Below are 23,190 nucleotides of genomic sequence, written 5' to 3'. Positions count from 1 at the left end.
TGTCGATAATAATCAAGTATTTTTCATTTTAACATTGTGACTGTGGCTGTGGTGAGGTGAAAGTTTCAAACATCTTTCATTTAAAAAAAACCACAATATTCTCATGTAAATTTCACACACCAAGGAAGAGGGGAGCATGGTTCTAACCCTATTGATTAAAAACTATAATCTGTCCATCAATGAAATTTCATTTCAATTAAGAGGTTCTGTTTTAATAGAGTAATTGTCTGTAAGGAGGAAGTGTGACTTATAGATAGACATTGTGAAGCCATAGACCTGCAAGAGTTGCCTCCCCTACGATATCGATTTAGACATGTAGGTCATATCTAAACCAGAGGCAATGTAAGTGTTTATATTTAGCTACAGAGGTTTTGTTGATAAGAGAGAGAATTCTTTAGTTTAAATATACATTATACAGACATTTTATCTGACATTTAAAATTAGATGTCGGTTGGTTTATAAATCAGTGAGTGTATGTTTTGGAGTCTGGTACATGAGGATCCTATGCTATCAGGTATAGGGATATACAGAGCACTATTCTGGACAGAAAAAAAACCACATAGACTTTTTGTTTGGATTATCTTCCTTCCTACAATTTCAAAAAAGCAGCCCTGTTTTCATGAGGTCAATACCATCAACTATCCATTTTACAAAGTGTAAACCATCACATGTATGTCATCATTAGTCATACTAGCATCCTGTGTAAAAACCATCCCAGCCCTGTTTACCTGGGGTCACACCAACTATCTGTTTACCTGGGGTCACACCAACTATCTCAGCCCTGTGTAAACCCTGGGGTCACACCAACTATCCCAGCCCTGTGTACACCCTAGGGTCAAACCAACTATCCTAGCCCTGTGTACACCTTAGGGTCAAACTAACTATCCCAGCCCTGTCTAAACCCTGGGGTCACACCAACTATCCAGCCCTGTGTAAACCCTAGGGTCAAACCAACTATCCCAGCCCTGTGTAAACCCTGGGGTCACACCAACTATCCCAGCCCTGTGTAAAATCCTGGGGTCACACCAACTATCCCAGGCCCTGTGTAAACCCAGGGTCACACCAACTGTCCCAGCCCTGTGTAAACCCTGGGGTCACACCAACTATCTCAGCCCTGTGTAAATCCTGGGGTCAAACCAACTATCCCAGCCCTGTGTAAACCCTGGGGTCAACACCAACTATCTCAGCCCTGTGTAAATCCTGGGGTCACACCAACTATCCCAGCCCTGTGTAAAACCCTGGGGTCAAACCAACCATCCCAGCCCTGTGTAAATCCTGGGGTCACACCAACTATCTCAGCCCTGTGTAAACCCTAGGGTCAAACCAACTATCCCAGCCCTGTGTAAACCCTGGGGTCACACCAGCTGTCTCAGCCCTGTGTAAATCCTGGGGTCACACCAACTATCCCAGCCCTGTGTAAACCCTGGGTCACACCAACCATCCAAGCCCTGTGTAAAATCCTGGGTCACATACCAACTATCCCTAGCCCTGTGTAAATCCTGGGGTCACACCAACTATCCCAGCCCTGTGTAAATCCTGGGGTCACATCAACTATCCCAGCCCTGTGTAAACCCTGGGGTCACACCAACTATCCCAGCCCTGTGTAAATCCTGGGGTCACATCAACTATCCCAGCCCTGTGTAAATCCTGGGGTCACATCAACTATCCCAGCCCTGTGTAAATCCTGGGGTCACATCAACTATCCCAGCCCTGTGTAAACCCTGGGGTCACATCAACTATCCCAGCCCTGTGTAAACCCTGGGGTCCACATCAACTATCCCAGCCCTGTGTAAACCCATGGGGTCACACCAACTATCCCAACCCTGTGTAAACCCCTGGGGTCACACAAACTATCTCAGCCCTGTGTAAATCCCTGGGGTCACACATCTATCTCATCCCAGCCCTGTGTAAACCCTAGGGGTCACACCAACTATCTCAGCCCTGTGTAAACCCTGGGGTCACACCAACTATCCCAGCCCTGTGTAAACCCTGGGGTCACACCAACTATCTCAGCCCTGTGTAAACCCTGGGGTCACACCAACTATCCCAGCCCTGTGTAAACCCTGGGGTCACACCAACTATCTCAGCCCTGTGTACAACCCTGGGGTCACACCAAACTATCCCAGCCCTGTGTAAACCCTGGGGTCACACCAACTATCCCAGCCCTGTGTAAACCCTAGGGTCAAACCAACCATCCCAGCCCTGTGTAAACCCTGGGGTCACACCAACTGTCTCAGCCCTGTGTAAACCCTGGGGTCACACCAACTATCTCAGCCCTGTGTAAACCCTGGGGTCACACCAACTATCCCAGCCCTGTGTAAACCCTAGGGTCAAACCAACTATCCCAGCCCTGTGTAAATCCTAGGGTCACACCAACTATCTCAGCCCTGTGTAAATCCTGGGGTCACACCAACTATCCCAGCCCTGTGTAAACCCTGGGGTCACATCAACTATCCCAGCCCTGTGTAAACCCTAGGGTCACACCAACTATCCCAGCCCTGTGTAAACCCTGGGGTCACACCAACTATCTCAGCCCTGTGTAAATCCTGGGGTCAAACCAACTATCCCAGCCCTGTGTAAATCCTGGGGTCACACCAACTATCCCAGCCCTGTGTAAACCCTGGGGTCACACCAACTATCCCAGCCCTGTGTAAAACCTGGGTCACAACAACTATCCCAGCCCTGTGTAAACCTGGGGTCACACCAACTATCCCAGCCCTGTGTAAACCTGGGGTCACACAACTATCCCAGCCCTGTGTAAATCCTGGGGTCACACCAACTATCCCAGCCCTGTGTAAACCCTGGGGTCACACCAACCTATCCCAGCCCTGTGTAAATCCTGGGGTCACATCAACTATCCCAGCCCTGTGTAAATCCTGGGGTCACATCAACTATCCCAGCCCTGTGTAAACCCTGGGGTCACACCAACTATCCCAGCCCTGTGTAAACCCTGGGGTCACACCAACTATCCCAGCCCTGTGTAAATCCTGGGGTCACATCAACTATCCCAGCCCTGTGTAAATCCCTGGGGTCACACCAACTATCTCAGCCCTGTGTAAACCCTGGGGTCACACCAACTATCCCAGCCCTGTGTAAACCCTGGGGTCACATCAACTATCCCAGCCCTGTGTAAACCCTGGGGTCACACCAACTATCCCAGCCCTGTGTAAACCCTGGGGTCACACCAACTATCCCAGCCCTGTGTAAACCCTGGGGTCACACCAACTATCCCAGCCCTGTGTAAACCCTGGGGTCACACCAACTATCTCAGCCCTGTGTAAACCCTGGGGTCACACCAACTATCTCAGCCCTGTGTAAACCCTGGGGTCACACCAACTATCCCAGCCCTGTGTAAACCCTGGGGTCACACCAACTAATCCCAGCCCCAGCCCTGTGTAAACCTTAGGGTCACACCAACTATCCAGCCCTGTGTAAATCCTGGGGTCACACAACTATCTCAGCCCTGTGTAAACCCTGGGTCACACACCAACTATCCCAGCCCTGTGTAAACCCTGGGGTCACACCAACTATCCCAGCCCTGTGTAAACCCTAGGGTCAAACCAACTATCCCAGCCCTGTGTAAACCCTGGGGTCACACCAACTATCCCAGCCCTGTGTAAACCCTGGGGTCACACCAACTATCCCAGCCCTTGTGTAAAACCCTGGGGTCACACACACAACTATCCCAGCCCTGTGTAAACCCTGGGGTCACACCAACTATCCCAGCCCTGTGTAAATCCTGGGGTCACACCAACTATCCCAGCCCTGTGTAAATCCTGGGGTCACACCAACTATCCCAGCCCTGTGTAAATCCTGGGGTCACACCAACTATCCCAGCCCTGTGTAAACCCTGGGGTCACACCAACTATCCCAGCCCTGTGTAAACCCTGGGGTCACACCAACTATCCCAGCCCTGTGTAAACCCTGGGGTCACACCAACTATCCCAGCCCTGTGTAAAACCCTAGGGTCACAACCAACTATCTCCAGCCCTGTGTAAACCCTGGGGTCACACCAACTATCCCAGCCCTGTGTAAATCCTGGGGTCACATCAACTATCCCAGCCCTGTGTAAATCCTGGGGTCACATCAACTATCCCAGCCCTGTGTAAATCCTGGGGTCACACCAACTATCCCAGCCCTGTGTAAACCCTGGGGTCACACCAACTATCCCAGCCCTGTGTAAACCCTGGGGTCACACCAACTATCTCAGCTGGGGTCACACCAACTATCTCAGCCCTGTGTAAACCCTGGGGTCACACCAACTATCCCAGCCCTGTGTAAACCCTGGGGTCACACCAACTATCTCAGCCCTGTGTAAACCCTGGGGTCACACCAACTATCCCAGCCCTGTGTAAACCCTGGGGTCACACCAACTATCCCAGCCCTGTGTAAACCCTAGGGTCAAACCAACCATCCCAGCCCTGTGTAAACCCTGGGGTCACACCAACTATCTCAGCCCTGTGTAAACCCTGGGGTCACACCAACTATCCCAGCCCTGTGTAAACCCTGGGTGTAAACCCTGGGGTCACACCAACTATCCCAGCCCTGTGTAAACCCTGGGGTCACACCAACTATCCCAGCCCTGTGTAAACCCTGGGGTCACACCAACTATCCCAGCCCTGTGTAAACCCTGGGGTCACACCAACTATCCCAGCCCTGTGTAAACCCTAGGGTCAAACCAACTATCCCAGCCCTGTGTAAACCCTGGGGTCACACCAACTATCCCAGCCCTGTGTAAACCCTGGGGTCACACCAACTATCCCAGCCCTGTGTAAACCCTGGGGTCACACCAACTATCCAGCCCTGTGTAAACCCTGGGGTCACACCAACTATCCCAGCCCTGTGTAAACCCTGGGGTCACACCAACTATCCCAGCCCTGTGTAAACCCTAGGGTCACACCAACTATCTCAGCCCTGTGTAAACCCTGGGGTCACACCAACTATCCCAGCCCTGTGTAAACCCTGGGGTCACAACCAACTATCCCAGCCCTGTGTAAACCCTGGGGTCACACCAACTATCTCAGCCCTGTGTAAACCCTGGGTCAAACCAACTATCCCAGCCCTGTGTAAACCCTGGGGTCACACCAACTATCCCAGCCCTGTGTAAACCCTGGGGTCACACCAACTATCCCAGCCCTGTGTAAACCCTGGGGTCACACCAACTATCCCAGCCCTGTGTAAACCCTGGGGTCACACCAACTATCCCAGCCCTGTGTAAACCCTGGGGTCACACCAACTATCCCAGCCCTGTGTAAACCCTGGGGTCACACCAACTATCCCAGCCCTGTGTAAACCTGGGGTCACACCAACTATCCCAGCCCTGTGTAAACCCTGGGGTCACACCAACTATCCCAGCCCTGTGTAAACCCTGGGGTCACACACAACTATCCCAGCCCTGTGTAAACCCTGGGGTCACACCAACTATCCCAGCCCTGTGTAAACCCTGGGGTCACACCAACTATCCCAGCCCTGTGTAAACCCTGGGGTCACACCAACTATCCCAGCCCTGTGTAAACCCTGGGGTCACAACCAACTATCCCAGCCCTGTGTAAACCCTGGGGTCACACCAACTATCCAGCCCTGTGTAAACCCTGGGGTCACACCAACTATCTCAGCCCTGTGTAAACCCTGGGGTCACACCAACTATCCCAGCCCTGTGTAAACCCTGGGGTCACACCAACTATCCCAGCCCTGTGTAAACCCTGGGGTCACACCAACTATCCCAGCCCTGTGTAAACCCTGGGGTCACACCAACTATCCCAGCCCTGTGTAAACCCTGGGGTCACACCAACTATCCCAGCCCTGTGTAAACCCTGGGGTCACACCAACTATCCCAGCCCTGTGTAAACCTGGGGTCACATCAACTATCCCAGCCCTGTGTAAATCCTGGGGTCAAACCAACTATCCCAGCCCTGTGTAAATCCTGGGGTCACACCAACTATCCCAGCCCTGTGTAAACCCTGGGGTCACACCAACTATCCCAGCCCTGTGTAAACCCTGGGGTCACACCAACTATCTCAGCCCTGTGTAAACCCTGGGGTCAAACCAACCATCCCAGCCCTGTGTAAACCCTGGGGTCACACCAACTATCTCAGCCCTGTGTAAACCCTGGGGTCACACCAACTATCCCAGCCCTGTGTAAACCCTGGGGTCACACCAACTATCTCAGCCCTGTGTAAACCCTGGGGTCACACCAACTATCCCAGCCCTGTGTAAACCCTGGGGTCACACCAACTATCCCAGCCCTGTGTAAACCCTGGGGTCACACCAACTATCCCAGCCCTGTGTAAACCCTGGGGTCACACCAACTATCCCAGCCCTGTGTAAAACCCTGGGGTCACACCAACTATCTCAGCCCTGTGTAAACCCTGGGGTCACACCAACTATCCCAGCCCTGTGTAAACCCTGGGGTCACACCAACTATCCCAGCCCTGTGTAAACCCTGGGGTCACACCAACTATCTCAGCCCTGTGTAAACCCTGGGGTCACACCAACTATCCCAGCCCTGTGTAAACCCTGGGGTCACACCAACTATCTCAGCCCTGTGTAAACCCTGGGGTCACACCAACTATCCCAGCCCTGTGTAAACCCTGGGGTCACACCAACTATCCCAGCCCTGTGTAAACCCTGGGGTCACACCAACTATCCCAGCCCTGTGTAAACCCTGGGGTCACACCAACTATCCCAGCCCTGTGTAAACCCTGGGGTCACTCCAACTCCCAGCCCTGTGTAAACCCTGGGGTCACACCAACTATCCCAGCCCTGTGTAAATCCTGGGGTCACACCAACTATCCCAGCCCTGTGTAAACCCTGGGGTCAAACCAACTATCCCAGCCCTGTGTAAATTCTAGGGGTCACACCAACTATCCCAGCCCTGTGTAAACCCTGGGGTCACACCAACTATCCCAGCCCTGTGTAAACCCTGGGGTCACATCAACTATCCCAGCCCTGTGTAAACCCTGGGGTCACACCAACTATCCCAGCCCTGTGTAAACCCTGGGGTCACACCAACTATCCCAGCCCTGTGTAAACCCTGGGGTCAAACCAACTATCCAGCCCTGTGTAAACCTGGGGTCACACCAACTATCCCAGCCCTGTGTAAACCTGGGTCAAACCAACTATCCCAGCCCTGTGTAAACCCTGGGGTCACACCAACTATCCCAGCCCTGTGTAAACCCTAGGGTCACACCCAACTACCCAGCCCTGTGTAAAACCCTGGGGTCACACCAACTATCCCAGCCCTGTGTAAACCTGGGGTCACACACAACTATCCGCCCTGGTAAACCTGTAACTGGGTCACACCAACTATCTCAGCCCTGTGTAAACCCTGGGGTCACACCAACTATCCCAGCCCTGTGTAAACCCTGGGGTCACATCAACTATCCAGCCCTGTGTAAACCCTGGGGTCAAACCAACTATCCCAGCCCTGTGTAAACCCTGGGGTCACACCAACTATCCCAGCCCTGTCTAAACCCTAGGGTCACACCAACTATCCCAGCCCTGTGTAAACCCTGGGGTCACACCAACTATCCCAGCCCTGTGTAAACCCTGGGGTCACACCAACTATCCCAGCCCTGTGTAAACCCTGGGGTCACACCAACTATCCCAGCCCTGTCTAAACCCTGGGGTCACACCAACTATCCCAGCCCTGTGTAAACCCTAGGGTCAAACCAACTATCCCAGCCCTGTGTAAATCCTGGGGTCACACCAACTATCCCAGCCCTGTGTAAACCCTGGGGTCACACCAACTATCCCAGCCCTGTGTAAACCCTGGGGTCACACCAACTATCCCAGCCCTGTGTAAACCCTGGGGTCACACCAACTATCCCAGCCCTGTGTAAACCCTAGGGTCACACCAACTATCCCAGCCCTGTGTAAACCCTGGGGTCACACCAACTATCCCAGCCCTGTGTAAACCCTGGGGTCACACCAACTATCTCAGCCCTGTGTAAACCCTAGGGTCACATCAACTATCTCAGCCCTGTGTAAACCCTGGGGTCACACCAACTATCCCAGCCCTGTCTAAACCCTGGGGTCACACCAACTATCTCAGCCCTGTGTAAACCCTGGGGTCAAACCAACTATCCCAGCCCTGTGTAAATCCTGGGGTCACACCAACTATCTCAGCCCTGTGTACACCCTAGGGTCAAACCAACCATCCCAGCCCTGTGTAAACCCTGGGGTCACACCAACTGTCTCAGCCCTGTCTAAACCATGGGGTCACACCAACTATCTCAGCCCTGTGTAAACCCTGGGGTCACACCAACTATCCCAGCCCTGTCTAAACCCTGGGGTCACACCAACTATCCCAGCCCTGTGTAAATCCTGAGGTCACACCAACTGTCTCAGCCCTGTGTAAACCCTGGGGTCACACCAACTATCCCAGCCCTGTGTAAACCCTGGGGTCACACCAACTATCTCAGCCCTGTGTAAACCCTGGGGTCACACCAACTATCCCAGCCCTGTGTAAACCCTGGGGTCACACCAACTATCTCAGCCCTGTGTAAACCCTGGGGTCACACCAACTATCCCAGCCCTGTCTAAACTCTGGGGTCACACCAACTATCCCAGCCCTGTCTAAACTCTGGTGTCACATCAACTATCCCAATCCTGTCTAAACTCTGGTGTCACACTAACTATCTCACCCCTGTGTAAACCCTGGGATCATACCAACTATCCCAGCCCTGTGTAAACTTTGTGGTCATACCAACTATCCCAGCCCTGTCTAAACCATGGGGTCATACCAACTATCCCAGCCCTGTCTAAACTTTTGATAAAACCATAGGTCACAGTATCCACCCTGAACTTGTACTTTTGATTGGGATATGTTAGGCAATGTTGTACCCATAGTGACACATGCTGTAATATGAACTCAACTTTAATGATTTTAATGGAGAACTCTAAATATTAGATAAAGATAAACTATTTATGGCTAGAAATGTAAATAATGTCTATATGTTTATGTTAATTTTACCTATATCCTGTTATCTTGAACAGTTGAGAGTATTAAAAACAGACTACAGTACTCGAATGAACTATGTTGTTGATAAAAGTCCCCCTGAATAAAGCTACAAAGTTGTGGTAATTTAAAAAGTGATCCTGGTTATAAAGTGTAATATAGATAGCCTACTTAGGCAACTGGGGCATGAAGCTGAACCATACTTAATGGTTTATGTTTTGTAAATAGGCTGATATATGGTCAACATCTCCATCTCTGTGTATATCAACTGGGTGTTGATGTGAAGCAAGTACATCACAGGTACTTTTTGTATGAAACTTTGTCTTCTTCTTAATTTTTTCCTTATATGCAACTCTTTCCATCCATCCAAGATTCCTTAGCAGTGGTCAAACCAGTCTGACCTCCAAGGTCAATGGTGAAGGAAAACAGAAATAATAATCACAATATACTGTAATTATTTTTTAAGTGATTAACTTTAAGCCATTTAAAATATATTGAATAAAGTTAAAGTATAGCTGAATCACCAAGCTATGTGCAGTGCATTACTATTATGTTATTCAAAACAATGCAAATGCTTCTTCATTTTCAAACTGTTAAGGACAAGACATGTGGTTTTATTCATAAAATGACAAAAAATCAACAGTTCAGGTGTCTTGATTCTATTGATATATTTGTGGATATTTTCAAAATGTTAAAAGTTGAACAACTTTACTTTTATCAAAATCATCAATTAAAAGCAATATGTGTGGGTTTCTAATTTTATGTATCAGAAACAGTTTTGATTTCTAATGAAAGAGCGTATTGTATGGTAAGTTGTTCTGGGATATTTCTTATCTAACTTTATACATAATTGAACTGTTTTCGCATGTGCACACTGCATGCAGCATTATAGAGATTGGATGACATGTGTAAAATGTGGCCTTTGTTCCTCCATTGAAAGAGAGGATTTCTATCAGCTGTCAATCAACATATTGTTGTTTTTTTAACCTCAATTTATTAAACAGCGACAGAAAATCATTTACTATATATTATATCTTGGGAGTTTCCAGTAGATGGATTGGGGAAGCCCTATAAAGGATGATAAACAAATATTGTACATTATTGTGTCTCTCAACAAAACGTCTACTCATGGCAAGGTCAATAAAACATATCTTCTACCTCAATGTTTGTTTGTAATGATCATTAATATGATAAGAGAGGATATTATTTTGTGAGTTATGATAACTAGAAGTGGTAATGGTTGTCATTTGAATCAGAAATCACTAGGGATGTTGTGGGTTTTGGATAACTGAAGGGCGTAGGAATGAGATATATATATATACACAGGGAATCTATTTATCTTTTCTCCAGATGTTTTACTCTGTTATTGTATGACCAGCTGGTTGGGGGAGAATTATTTCTTTTAAGATGAACAGTAGCTGTTGGTTACAGAGATCAAGCATTACCCGCTTGGTTCTTCAGGGCCATAGTACCAGAAGTGAATCTGTGGAATTAGTATCAGGAGTGAGTCTGTGGAATAACCCCCCCACTCCCCCACCCCAACTCCCTCCCCAAACCCCCACCTATGACAACTTTATACTGTTTCTGAATTTCTTTATACTCAAGTTTTATGGCATACAATCATATAAAATCTAAACATCTTTGGGAATCTGGATATTCTGGGTCACTGCAAAGTTTGTCTTTATAAATGTATACTGTACTGGAAATATAAACTATTAGTATACAGATATCTGCGTGATGTTCCACCATGATGTGATGCTGAATCAAAGGATCAGTGTTACCTTATCTAAGTCTGAATCAGAATAACATGTTATGTCGAGGTTGTGAGGGATGGTTCTGTTTGGAAACGTTTTGAATTTGTTGATATTTCCAACATGTAATATTCAAAGAATCAGCATTAAGAAGCTGTCTGTAAGAGAATTTCTTTAGGACAGTGAGATAGTACAATTTAGTAAAAGGAACTATAAAAGGTTGATGTTGAGAGTAATTTGCAAAATATATTTTGTACCAATTAATCAGTTCAGATGTTTTGAAATGTTAATTTAAGAGAAAAGCAATTGCTACCTGTTTGTACATTTGACTTTGTTATTGTAACTACACAATTGTGTGTAACTGTACACACGATTTATATGTGCCTGTATTGTCATCATCATAATCCATACTGATAGTTATTCTTCATTGTATGACTTTCTTTTGAGCCAATGTTTTCATTTCAAAATAATAGAAATTTTAGTAATAAGCATTTTAGTACTATAAAATAATTTGAACTAAAAGAATGATTTTTTATCATTTAATATAACAGTATCAACATTTAATGCAGGTTTTGCTCGATGTCCTATCAACAGCCGAAGTCATTTGAGGACATACCAGGATTTACCAATAGCAAATTGACTGACCTATGATCTGTTTCTTTAGGTTTTGAATTTGCGATCCAGATCTGTAGGGCATTTGTTGATATATTGGAACAGTTTAACCACTCGGTCACTACGGACACCAATATTTATTAACATATATTAATATTTAAATCATTGTCAAATAACCCCTAAACCTAACCCTGGACCGGGGTTAATCAAGAGTAAATCAAGGTGTCCCTGATCTTTGTTTTCTTCCTAATATTCCATAGGTCTTTGAGGGTAATGATGGCCAACAATCTACCAAAAGCCCTCATCCTCTTGGTCAAATATGAGGTCCAAGTAAGACATGTTACCAGGTACCAACTGACTGTAGGTCGGTGTTTTTTCCTCTGGGTACTCCCATCTCCAACTCATCAAAAATAACCTTGCATAGTGTAGATGACCTTGGTTGTTTATTGGACATACAGCAAAATTAACTTATCCAAACTCCATAGACTTTAAAGTCCAGGTTTGCCTTTTACATTTTATTAGTTAACAGTTTGCATATAGCAAACGGCCGATCACTAAAGAAGAGTTTTTGGTACTGTTCTGTTACAAAACTTTAAAGGGAAAAAAAATTTAACTGTCCATGCTAAATAAAATTTTGAATAGTACAAAGGGAAGTTAACGTGCAGCTGTGTGGATCTTATGTAACAGGAAAGAAATTTAAACGTGTATAATACAGCATGCTCCAGGTAACATGCCACGTTTTATTAGTGACGCTCATAATAAATACAGGTATGAATTGTGCTTTGTAAAGCCAGGCTAGGAGTTGGAACATCTGTACATCTAGGAAGACTAACATCACTTAACTAGCTTGATCACCTTTGTCAAGCTTCACATCAAAATGAAATTTAAATTTCAATGGTGATGTTTTAAAAAGTTTTAAGAAATTAAATATTTTATGGTTTATCAATTTTTTATCAATATATGCAGTTTTGGTTGTTGATGCATTTAATTTTAAATTTGAATTACACGTAAAACTGAGTACCATAAGTCAATAAACCTTTAAATAGAGCTAATGGTAGAGAAGAAGTTCTGTGGCATTTATGATAAGAAAAAATGTAAAAAAAACTTTGATTTTGCAAAATATTTTTTGTTACTATGTATTTTAAATATGATTTTTTTATTTTAAATGCAAATATTTTGCAATAAAGTTAAACAAGATTTTCGGATATTAAATTTCATTTTCTGAAGTGATGTTTCGTGTGTTTAGATTGTACTGAAATAAATATTAGGTACTGTAATATTCACAACAGATATTACTGACACTTAATCCTTAAATATAAAAAAACTATCTATTATCACCCTGACAAATATTTGAGGTAGAATTCGAGCTGACAAGACTGGAGAAGTCTGCCTTCCTAGACGACCAGACCAACAAAGAAGGGCTGATAGGGGCTCCTTTATCTCTACGGTGACTTGGCCTGCATTGCAGAAAATCTTGTTGTCACATTTAATGTAGCTCCTGGTGAATATATTGTACAATTTACAGAAATGTTTCTGTTGTATAATGTCTGACAGTGACCTTTGACCTCTTGCCGCACATTGCATGTAACCCTCATCTGTTCGGTATGACACAGACAATGTAACTGTTGGTTTTGTATGTAACAGATTTTTAGTGTAGTTTTACCCACACCTTTCCCCTAATGCAGCTGCATATGGTTTCAAGGATTCATGGACATTTTTGCTTGTAATATTTCATAAATTTGTCATTGCCTTTTTTCCTAACGAATTAATTATTCCAATTAAGATGTCATAAAATTTCTATTATTAAAGATATAGCAAAGTACCATATTCAATCCAATATGTGCCCAGTGAACTTTAAAATCTTCAAAATGTTTTTTGGAAGTGCTAAATGGTTCCAAACTTGGATATTTCACAAAATTATTGGATAAGTTAACGAAGCCACAAATCAATTACCAAAAGAAATAAATGGAGAAACTATATATAAAGTATTCATACTTTCGGTCTACATTTAATGAAGATTTATATTCAAGATAACTTGCCTCAAAAATGGAAGGGTATACTTATTGTGACTGGGGGGTTTATTCACTGCTTATTGGGTTGAATATGGTAATATCAGCAGTATAACTAGTATTTTTGGAATAAAAAAAAGATTTATTCTGCAGTTTTAAATGAATTGTTTTTTTTCAGATCTTCAGTAAACTAAACTTCATTTGGGTAAAAAACATTGAAATTTGATATTGGATTAATCCACCGATTTTCTACTTCAAAAGACATTTAAACTGTTTTTTTCTATAGTGCTGAGGCCAGTTGTAAGGTGATACTGTTTTTGACAATAACGTGATATGGTATTCTGATGGACAGAATATTAGAGACATGCTTTTTACAATGGAGAACCCTAGATGACCACAAACTCAATGTCAGCCTGCATTGTTAGTAGATAAATTGAGGAATTTGGACATTCTAAAGTCTGTGTAGATTGAACTCATTGTAATGATAATGTTGTATAGACCAAGGGACCAGACCTGGTTTTGTGGAACCCGAGAGTTGACAGCTCGCACACTGTACAATCAGTCAAATTTTCACTTCATTGGCTTGTTGTCACCGACAGTTCCGAAAAAGGCCATGGTATTCTGATCAGGGGTGCACCGAGTGACCCCATTCTGGTGAATCATCGGAATATACACCCATCCTGTTGTCATACCTGTATGAGTTACCTGCTCGGCATGCATAATTACAGGTACAAATTATACCTGATTAGGTGCTCATATGCACAAGTCCTGTGGGCTATACAAATAGAGTCAGCTGGTATTGTTTATCTTTCATTATTCCTGGTCTATAGTTTAATGCTTCAAAGGCTTGAAGTTTTTAGAAGTTCTTGTGTTAATTTTGAACTTTGATTAGGATATTAGTTTGGAAATGTATATATATCTGACTTAAATACCTTAATCTAAGGGATCTGAAGTCCTTTCTATACCAACTTAACCTGTATATTTTGGACTCCTTTCTATACCAACTTAACCTGTATATTTTGGACTCCTTTCTATACCAACTTAACCTGTATATTCTGGCCTCCTTTCTATACCAACTAAACCTGTATATTTTGGCCTCCTTTCTATACCAACTGAACCCATATATTCTGGCCTCCTTTCTATATCAACTGAACCTGTATATTCTGCCTCCTTTCTATACCAACTAAACCTGTATATTCTGGCCTTCTTTCTATACCAACTGAACCTGTATATTCTGGCCTCCTTTCTATACCAACTGAACCTGTATATTCTGGCCTCCTTTCTATACCAACTGAACCTGTATATTCTGGCCTCCTTTCTATACCAACTGAACCTGTATATTCTGGCCTCCTTTCTATACCAACTGAACCTGTATATTCTGGCCCCCTTTCTATATCAACTTAACCTGTATATTCTGGCCTCCTTTCTATATCAACTGAACCTGTATATTCTGGCCTCCTTTCTATATCAACTAACCTGTATATTTGGCTCCTTTCTATACAACTTAACCTTATTTCTGGCCTCCTTCTATATCAACTGAACCTGTATATTCTGGCCTCAATTCTATTCCAACTTAACTTGTATATTCTGGCCTCCTTTCTATACCAACTTAACCTGTATATTCTGGCCTCCTTCTATATCAACTGAACCTGTATATTCTGGCCTCAATTCTATTCCAACTTAACTTGTATATTCTGGCCCCCTTTCTATATCAACTTAACCTTATGTTCTGGCCTCCTTCTATATCAACTGAACCTGTATATTCTGGCCTCAATTCTATTCCAACTTAACTTGTATATTCTGGCCCCCTTTCTATATCAACTTAACCTTATGTTCTGGCCTCCTTCTATATCAACTGAACCTGTATATTCTGGCCTCAATTCTATTCCAACTTAACTTGTATATTCTGGCCTCCTTTCTATACCAACTGAACCTGTATATCCTGACCTCCTTTCTATACCAACTTAACCTGTATATTCTGGCCTCCTTTCTATACCAACTGAACCTGTATGTTCTGGCCTCTTTTCCATATCAACTTAACCTGTTTAGTCTGGTCACCTGTATTAACTAGATCAATGACTGTTTAGCATTGAATGGGTAAATAAATGGATTTGCATAGAGCCTTAAATAATCTCTGTATTATTTGCCTATGGATGTATTAATATGGGAGGCCACGATTGGCTTAATGGTTCAGGTGTATCACCTAGCCTCTAACTTGAAGCTGTGTGGACAATTGTCTGACATTCTTCCACTTACCCTTATCTCAGGGCACTAGTTCAAGGCCCATGTCTGGCAGCAAGGTACAAGCTATTGGTGTGTGGTTTTTCATTGGGAACTCTGGTTTTCCTGCATATCTAAAACCAGTGAGGCCTGAAATGTTCCTCAGCTGATAAAGGATCTAACACAGATTCAGCATGGTAAAGCTAATTTGTTCAAAGCTTTTCTCTGAAGGAAAGAGGAAGGGATTACCTATATTATTGCTTATCATGACAATAAATGTCTTTGTATATTATTTTATTTTTTTTGACATTATACATAACTGCTTAATGTTTTCCGGTTGTATACGTCTTTATAAAGCACCAGTTAAAACTCGTTGATACGTTTTTTGTCTGATTTAATGTAATGTAGATTTATCTTGTGTACCTAAAAAACCTCACAAAATACCTAATAACATTGGATATATGTAAACAAGATCATTACACAGCAAGAACGATAATATAATGTCCGTAGTCAAGTCCATTATTAAAATTTTCAGCGTCATCGCTTCTACCTGACATATTTTCAAAACAACATTAATGCTAAAGGACGATGTCAGGATAGTGACATGTTACAGCTGAAAATGGCGACAGGTAAAAATCATAAAAAATCAGGTATCAACAGAGGCCATTCTGTCCATTTCTCCACCCATTTTGTTTAAAGATTTTTTAAGAATGAAGAAAAAACAACCTTTTTAAATTTTTACATCAAACTTTGCTATCAGGAATGTCAGTGACTGTATAATCCAGGATAACCATTAGTAGGCATAATCTCTTCAAAATGTAAACATTTATTTCATATATTCTGGATTTCTTTAACGTTTTTCTTGCTGCCATTGATTTTTAAGTAATATCTGTATAAGTATGGGAATCATGCCCTGCCTGGTGGAGGAGACATAACGTGTTAGCCATGTGTTTCCTGTTGTGTCCTGTCATGTCTAAAGTCCCATTCTGTCCCACTCTGTCTGTCATATGGAAGAGATGTGGGTGGGGGAGGGGGCATTCATGTCTTTCAGTCATTTCTAGTGTGTGACGTCAAGGCAAGTTTAAGTAAGTAATGTCTTAGAAAACTTGATTATTTGAGATTCAAATCCAATTAAAACTGTTGACCTTTAATGTAAATGTATCAGCTATGGATGTGACTATCCTATCGATGGACAGTCCATTGGCTCAGTACAAAGGTCTGTCGCCATGCATAATTGGTTTAGGTCTTAAAGCTTGACCAATGGTTTAATTACCTGGACATTGGTCATCTTACATTAGCCCAGACAAGGCAGGTATTTAGGTCAGTGAATTTACTGTATTTAAAGCTTGTGTTAAAATCATTGGTGTTTGCCTTTGGCTAAAATCCATGTAATTTGTAACAATTTATCGAGATGTCATGTTCAATTATATGGTGTACTTGGACTGATCCATTTATAGAACTAATAAAACAACAAAACTTGCATAATATTGGTAAAATATACAGTCCATTCACTAAAACACTTAGACACCTTTAATGATTCTAACAGCTAAATAAAACAATTTCTGTACGCTATTGGGATTATTACACAATGTCACTTTACAGTGAAGTAGTTCTAATGCTGTAGGGCATTGTAATACAGCGACAAGCTGGTTTTATTTTCATAAAATTACAGGATCAAGACTTACAGAACAAATACATGTGTGTCTGTGAATGTCTGTCACTGATCTAAGTTTTAATGGTAAACACAGTTTATATCAGAAATTTATACAGAGAAATGTTGTGTGTTGGAAACGAATGATGAGAAGAAAAAAATAAGATGTTAAAAATTATCTTTTTGTTTTGGAATCATGGGGTTCTGTCAGATTGTTACAAATTTAGATAGAACGTATTTCTGTTGAGATGATTATACATGTGGAGAACTGAATCTGTGTCAGTTTTATGGGTTATGACTTTTTTTTTCTTCATTCGTTTTAAGAAAGCTTACAATAACATGTCAAAGATCTAGCCTGGTGACACCATTTGATATGTAGCATTTATATTTCATTTTCAAATTAAATTTGATATCGAAGATATGAAAATATATGATAGGAAAGACATAGCATACGTATGAGTGTAAGATGCAAACTGAATAAAATTAATGAAAGTGAAGCAATTTGCATTTGCATGCATGTTCAGGATGTCAGTGGAATAATTTATTAGGATTATAAAATACACTTAAGTTTTCATCAAATTGTTTATGTTATATATGTACAAAATGTATATATATTACATATATGGCATGATTGTGAAGAATTGCTGAGCAATCATTTAGACAACTGGACTAGACATTGTGACTTTCAATACTCACAATGCATCAAGAAAACACTAAAACATCATGATTATAGACCAGAAAGACATGCATGACTTTTACAAAAGAAGTTATATATGAAGTATAAAAGATTTTTTTCTGTAAAGAAAGAATGATGAGACTAAGAATGTGTGTTAATTACATGGACAGGAAAGGTTTGCTTTAAGACAGGAAAACTATTGCTGTACTAATAGCAAGGAAAACAGAGGCATGTGTTTCATTAGATGTGGCCCTGACTGGAAAGGATACAGGGGACCTGTACCGTATTGATACTAAAAAATATCCATTAGATGTGGCCCTGACTAGATAGGATACAGGAGGACCTGTACCATACTGATACTAAAAAATATCCATTAGATGTGGCCCTGACTGGATAGGATACAGGGGACCTGTACCATACTGATACTAAAAAATATCCATTAGATGTGGCCCTGACTGGATAGGATACAGGGGGACCTGTACCATACTGATACTAAAAAGTGTCCGTAAGAGGTTGCCATGACTGAATAGAATACAGTGACATCTGTACCGTACTGTTACTAAAATATATCCATTAGATGTGGCCCTGACTGGATAGGATACAGGGGGACCTGTACCATACTGATACTAAAAAATATCCATACCATACTGATACTAAAAAATATCCATTAGATGTGGCCCTGACTGGATAGGATACAGGGGGACCTGTACCATACTGATACTAAAATATATCCATTAGATGTGGCCCTGACTAGATAGGATACAGGGGGACCTTTACCGTACTGATACTAAAAAGTATCCATTAGAAGTGGCCCTGACTGGATAGGATAAAGGGTGACCTGTACCATACTGATATTAAAAGTATCCATTAGATGTGGCCCTGACTAGATAGGATACAGGGGGACCTGTACCATACTGATATTAAAAGTATCCATTAGAGGTGGCCCTGACTGGATAGGATACATGGGGACCTGTACCATACTGATACTAAAATATATCCATTAGATGTGGCTCTGACTAGATAGGATACAGGGGGACCTGTACCGTACTGATACTAAAATATATCCATTAGATGTGGCCCTGACTAGATAGGATACAGGGGGACCTGTACCGTACTGATACTAAAATATATCCATTAGATGTGGCCCTGACTGGATAGGATACAGGGGGACCTGTACCATACTGATACTAAAATATATCATTAGATGTGGCCCTGACTGGATAGGATACAGGGGGACCTGTACCGTACTGATACTAAAAAGTATCCATTAGAGGTGGCCCTGACTGGATAGGATACAGGGGGACCTGTAGCGTACTGATACTAAAAAATATCATTAGATGTGGCCCTGACTGGATAGGATACAAGGGGACCCGTACCATACTGATACTAAAAAATATCATTAGATGTTGCCCTGACTGGATGGGATTCAAGGGGACCCGTACCATACTGATACTAAAAAATATCATTAGATGTGGCCCTGACTGGATAGGATACTTGCGACCTGTACCATACTGATACTAAAAAAAGTCCATTAGAGGTGGCCCTGACTGGATAGCTAGGATACAGTTGGAAAACATGTACTGTGTGGATAGTAAAACATTCCCTGGGAGGGAAAACCAGAACTGTACAAATAGTAAAAGAAAAACCAAACAAAATAACCAAAGATGAAAAACCTGTACGGTAATAATTACTAAAAATGCTAAAGACAAAAAAACTGTACTGTCATAAAATGAAAATTATGATATCATAAAGTCAATAAGTCTGAACTCCAATTTACTATCATTAGTTTTCAGCATTTAGCTTTTTGTTCTTCAAGTTTCATATATTATTTCTTCAAATTAATTGGCATGTCCTTATTGCAGGAAAAGAGATGCTAAATATCTTTTGGATCTTTTTGACAATCTTCTAATACTGAGCTCAGAATTTAAAATGTTAATAATTACATCTTAATCATGAAATGAACTATCTGGAAAGAATCAATTTCTTTCTATGAAATAAGGTTAATATAAGTACTTAAAGTAACATACACCCTTAAGCTTAGTTGTATTTAAGCTATATCCCTTTTCTGGGACTCCCAGGACCTCTTACACTGGAATTACCTTGACTGGAATTAGGTAACAATAAACATTTAGAAGTGAATTCTATGAAATTGCTGTAATGGATCAGCATATTATGATATTATTAGAATCATTATGAACAAACTATTATTAGTATCCATGCGGTATGTGTGTAACGATCGGTGTAATATCTACTTTTTATCGCCACTGCGCTGTTGAGTCATACATGGAAGTTTACCTTTGACTGTGCCATTCCTACAGTCACAGACAGACGTGTATTTTATTTTGATAACTTTATAAAAAAGATATGAACTTTTTAATCAACAAGTTCAGATCTAGATCATGAAATGATAATGGTAGAGGAAAGAGATCAAAGTGATGTGCAGACGTTTTGTAAAAAATGACAAGTTTTAAACAGATAAGTTAAACAGTGTTTTGTGGTTTCAATGGAAACATTTTGATATAGTTTGTTGGATTTGGATGTTAAAGATAAAAGTTTATTCGACATGACAGTGAGGTTTGCCTGTGACAGTGTGAGGGTGTCTGATGTCTGCCTATAGGTGTACTGGCAGAGCGCTTCATTCATAACACACAGGCACAGTCCAATATACCTCAGTTCTCCACAGTACAGTGGGGCTAGTGGGCCAAGCCATATCTAAATATTTACTCTTCTGTGTTAAAAAATTACTCTGAATGTCAGGATATTCTTACTTGGTGATACACAAGTTTATTGAACAGGGGACTAATGGCAGACAGGTGTCGTCTGCTAGATCTGGGATTTACAGACACAAGTTTGTTTGGAGGAAAAATGCTTGCCAGAATTCAGTGAAAATTTCAGGAAGGTTTTAAAGTTGTCAAAACAAGTGAAACCAAGATGAAGAAAGGTGTAAGGATGTGTCCAGATTACAAATCTCGTTTGGAGGAATATAGAGAGGATCTATGGAACCTGGGTAGGGCAGACCTGGACTGCCCCTCGGAGGATTCAGGGGAGGGAGAGGAACCCCAGCTACGTAAACATGTGAGGGGGGAGGGGGGTGGAGGACGGGGTCACTCCACCCCCAGTGATGCTTCAGACCCCACTCTTGTACGCCTTTCGATGCACTGGGATGAGTTCTTTGGTATGAATCTTATTCACATTGAAATTGTTTTCAAATATTTCATATTTTTTATGTGATTATTGTCAAGACATTGATGAACAGCCTTGCACAGATCTTAAAGTACTGTGTCTAATAGTTATAATTGTACAGTTTTTGTATGCAAAAGTCTTCAGATGATATTGCATTTAATAATTTTAGATTAACATTAAGTAACCAAAGTTTTAATCATCTTTGAAACACTTTAGAAGGAGAGACTAGAGAGTCCAATCTTCATATTCTCTCTATCCTTAGAACATATATATTTTCTTCGTACCTTTATTCTCACCTATATATAAACCTATAGGTCGGTTTGACACCTATCTTATAGCCGTTTTAAATGGTGTGTTATGGTGTGTTGTAAGTTGTTTATCTGTTAACTCTCCGTAATCTACCTGTCTGGCCTTATAATAATAGACAGGTGCTATCTCCAGACTTCCTACACCGACGACACACACCTAGCTCCTACGACGCACACTAGCCTAATTTTACGTCTGACTAACTTTAAAACATTATTGATTTTTAAATATCAACTGCAAAACAAACATTCTTATAGAAACAATACTGATATGTATGTCACTGATTTTGAGTAGATATTTTGAGGTAAGCAAGAGTGAATTAAAACTGCAAGTGTACTGTAGATAGATATGTATAGGTGTAATGTACAGATGTGTACTGTAAATTGGTATATCAAGTGTGTACTGTAAACAGGTATGTACATGTGTGTACTGTAGACAGGTATGTACAGGTGTGTACTGTAGACAGGTTTGTACAGGTGTGTACTGTAGACAGGTATGTTCTGTAGACAGGTATGTACAGGTGTGTACTGTAGACAGGTATGTACAGGTGTGTACTGTAGACAGGTATGTACAGATGTGTACTGTAGACAGGTATGTACTGTAGACAGGTATGTACAGGTGTGTACTGTAGACAGGTATGTACAGGTGTGTACTGTAGACAGGTATGTACAGGTGTGTACTGTAGACAGGTATGTATAGGTGTGTACTGTAGACAGGTATGTACAGGTATGTATGTACAGGTGTGTACTATAGACAGGTATGTACTGTAGACAGGCATGTCAAGGTATGTACAGGTGTGTACTGTAGACAGGTATGTACTATAGACAGGTATGTACATGTGTATACTGTAGACAGGTATGCATGTAGACAGGTACCTACAGGTGTGTATTGTAGACAGGTATGTACAGGTGTGTATTGTAGACAGGTATGTACACATGTGTACTGTAGACAGGTGTGTACTATAGACAGGTATGTACAGGTGTGTACTGAAGACAGGTGTGTACTGTAGACAGGTATGTATAGATGTGTAATGTAGACATGTATATACAGGTGTGTACTGTAGACAGGTGTGTACTGTAGACAGGAATGTGCAGGTGTGTATTGAAGACGTGTGTACAGGTGTGTACTGTAGACAGGTATGTACAGGTGTGTAATGTAGACAGGTATGTACAGGTGTGTACTGTAGACAGGTATGCACAGGTGTGTACTGTAGACAGGTATGCACAGGTGTGTACTGTAGACAGGTATATACAGATGTGTACTATAGACAGGTATATACATGTGCACTGTAGACAGGTATGTACAGGTGTGTACTGTAGACAGGTATGTACAGGTGTGTACTATAGACAGGTATATACATGTGCACTGTAGACAGGTATGTACAGGTGTGTACTGTAGACAGGTATGTACAGGTGTGTACTGTAGACAGGTATGTACAGGTGTGTACTGTAGACAGGTATGTACAGGTGTGTACTATAGACAGGTATATACATGTGCACTGTAGACAGGTATGTACATGTGTGTACTGTAGACAGGTATGTACAGGTGTGTACTACAGACAGGTATGTACAGGTGTGTACTATAGACAGGTATATACATGTGCACTGTAGACAGGTATGTACAGGTGTGTACTGTAGACAGGTATGTATAGGTGTGTACTGTAGACAGGTATGTACAGGTGTGTACTATAGACAGGTATATACATGTGCACTGTAGACAGGTTTGTACAGGTGTGTACTGTAGACAGGTATGTATTACCGCGTATTGTAGACAGGTATATATTGTAGACAGGTATATACAGGTGTGTACTGTAGACAGGTATA

At 42.1% G+C, this 23,190-nt stretch overlaps 1 protein-coding gene across 3 annotated transcripts in view; it reads left to right on the top strand.

Annotated features, from left to right (window-relative positions):
• Positions 1 to 23,190, top strand: part of LOC138318640 (uncharacterized) — a 77,687-nt gene that overhangs the window by 24,328 nt on the left and 30,169 nt on the right. The window contains exon 1 of one of the 3 annotated variants that reach the window (XM_069261192.1): positions 20,177 to 21,053. The exons of the other annotated variants lie outside the window; for them this stretch is intronic. Within the exon in view, the coding sequence (XP_069117293.1) occupies positions 20,810 to 21,053 (244 nt within the window). The 5' untranslated portion in view covers positions 20,177 to 20,809. Of the gene's footprint in view, positions 1 to 20,176; positions 21,054 to 23,190 lie in introns of those variants that run through there. 3 annotated transcript variants of the gene reach the window in all.

Source organism: Argopecten irradians, chromosome 3 (genome assembly GCF_041381155.1).
Source record: "Argopecten irradians isolate NY chromosome 3, Ai_NY, whole genome shotgun sequence".
In the NCBI taxonomy this organism is placed as follows: Eukaryota; Metazoa; Mollusca; class Bivalvia; order Pectinida; family Pectinidae; genus Argopecten; species Argopecten irradians.
This window is presented reverse-complemented; position numbering and strand designations above follow the sequence as displayed.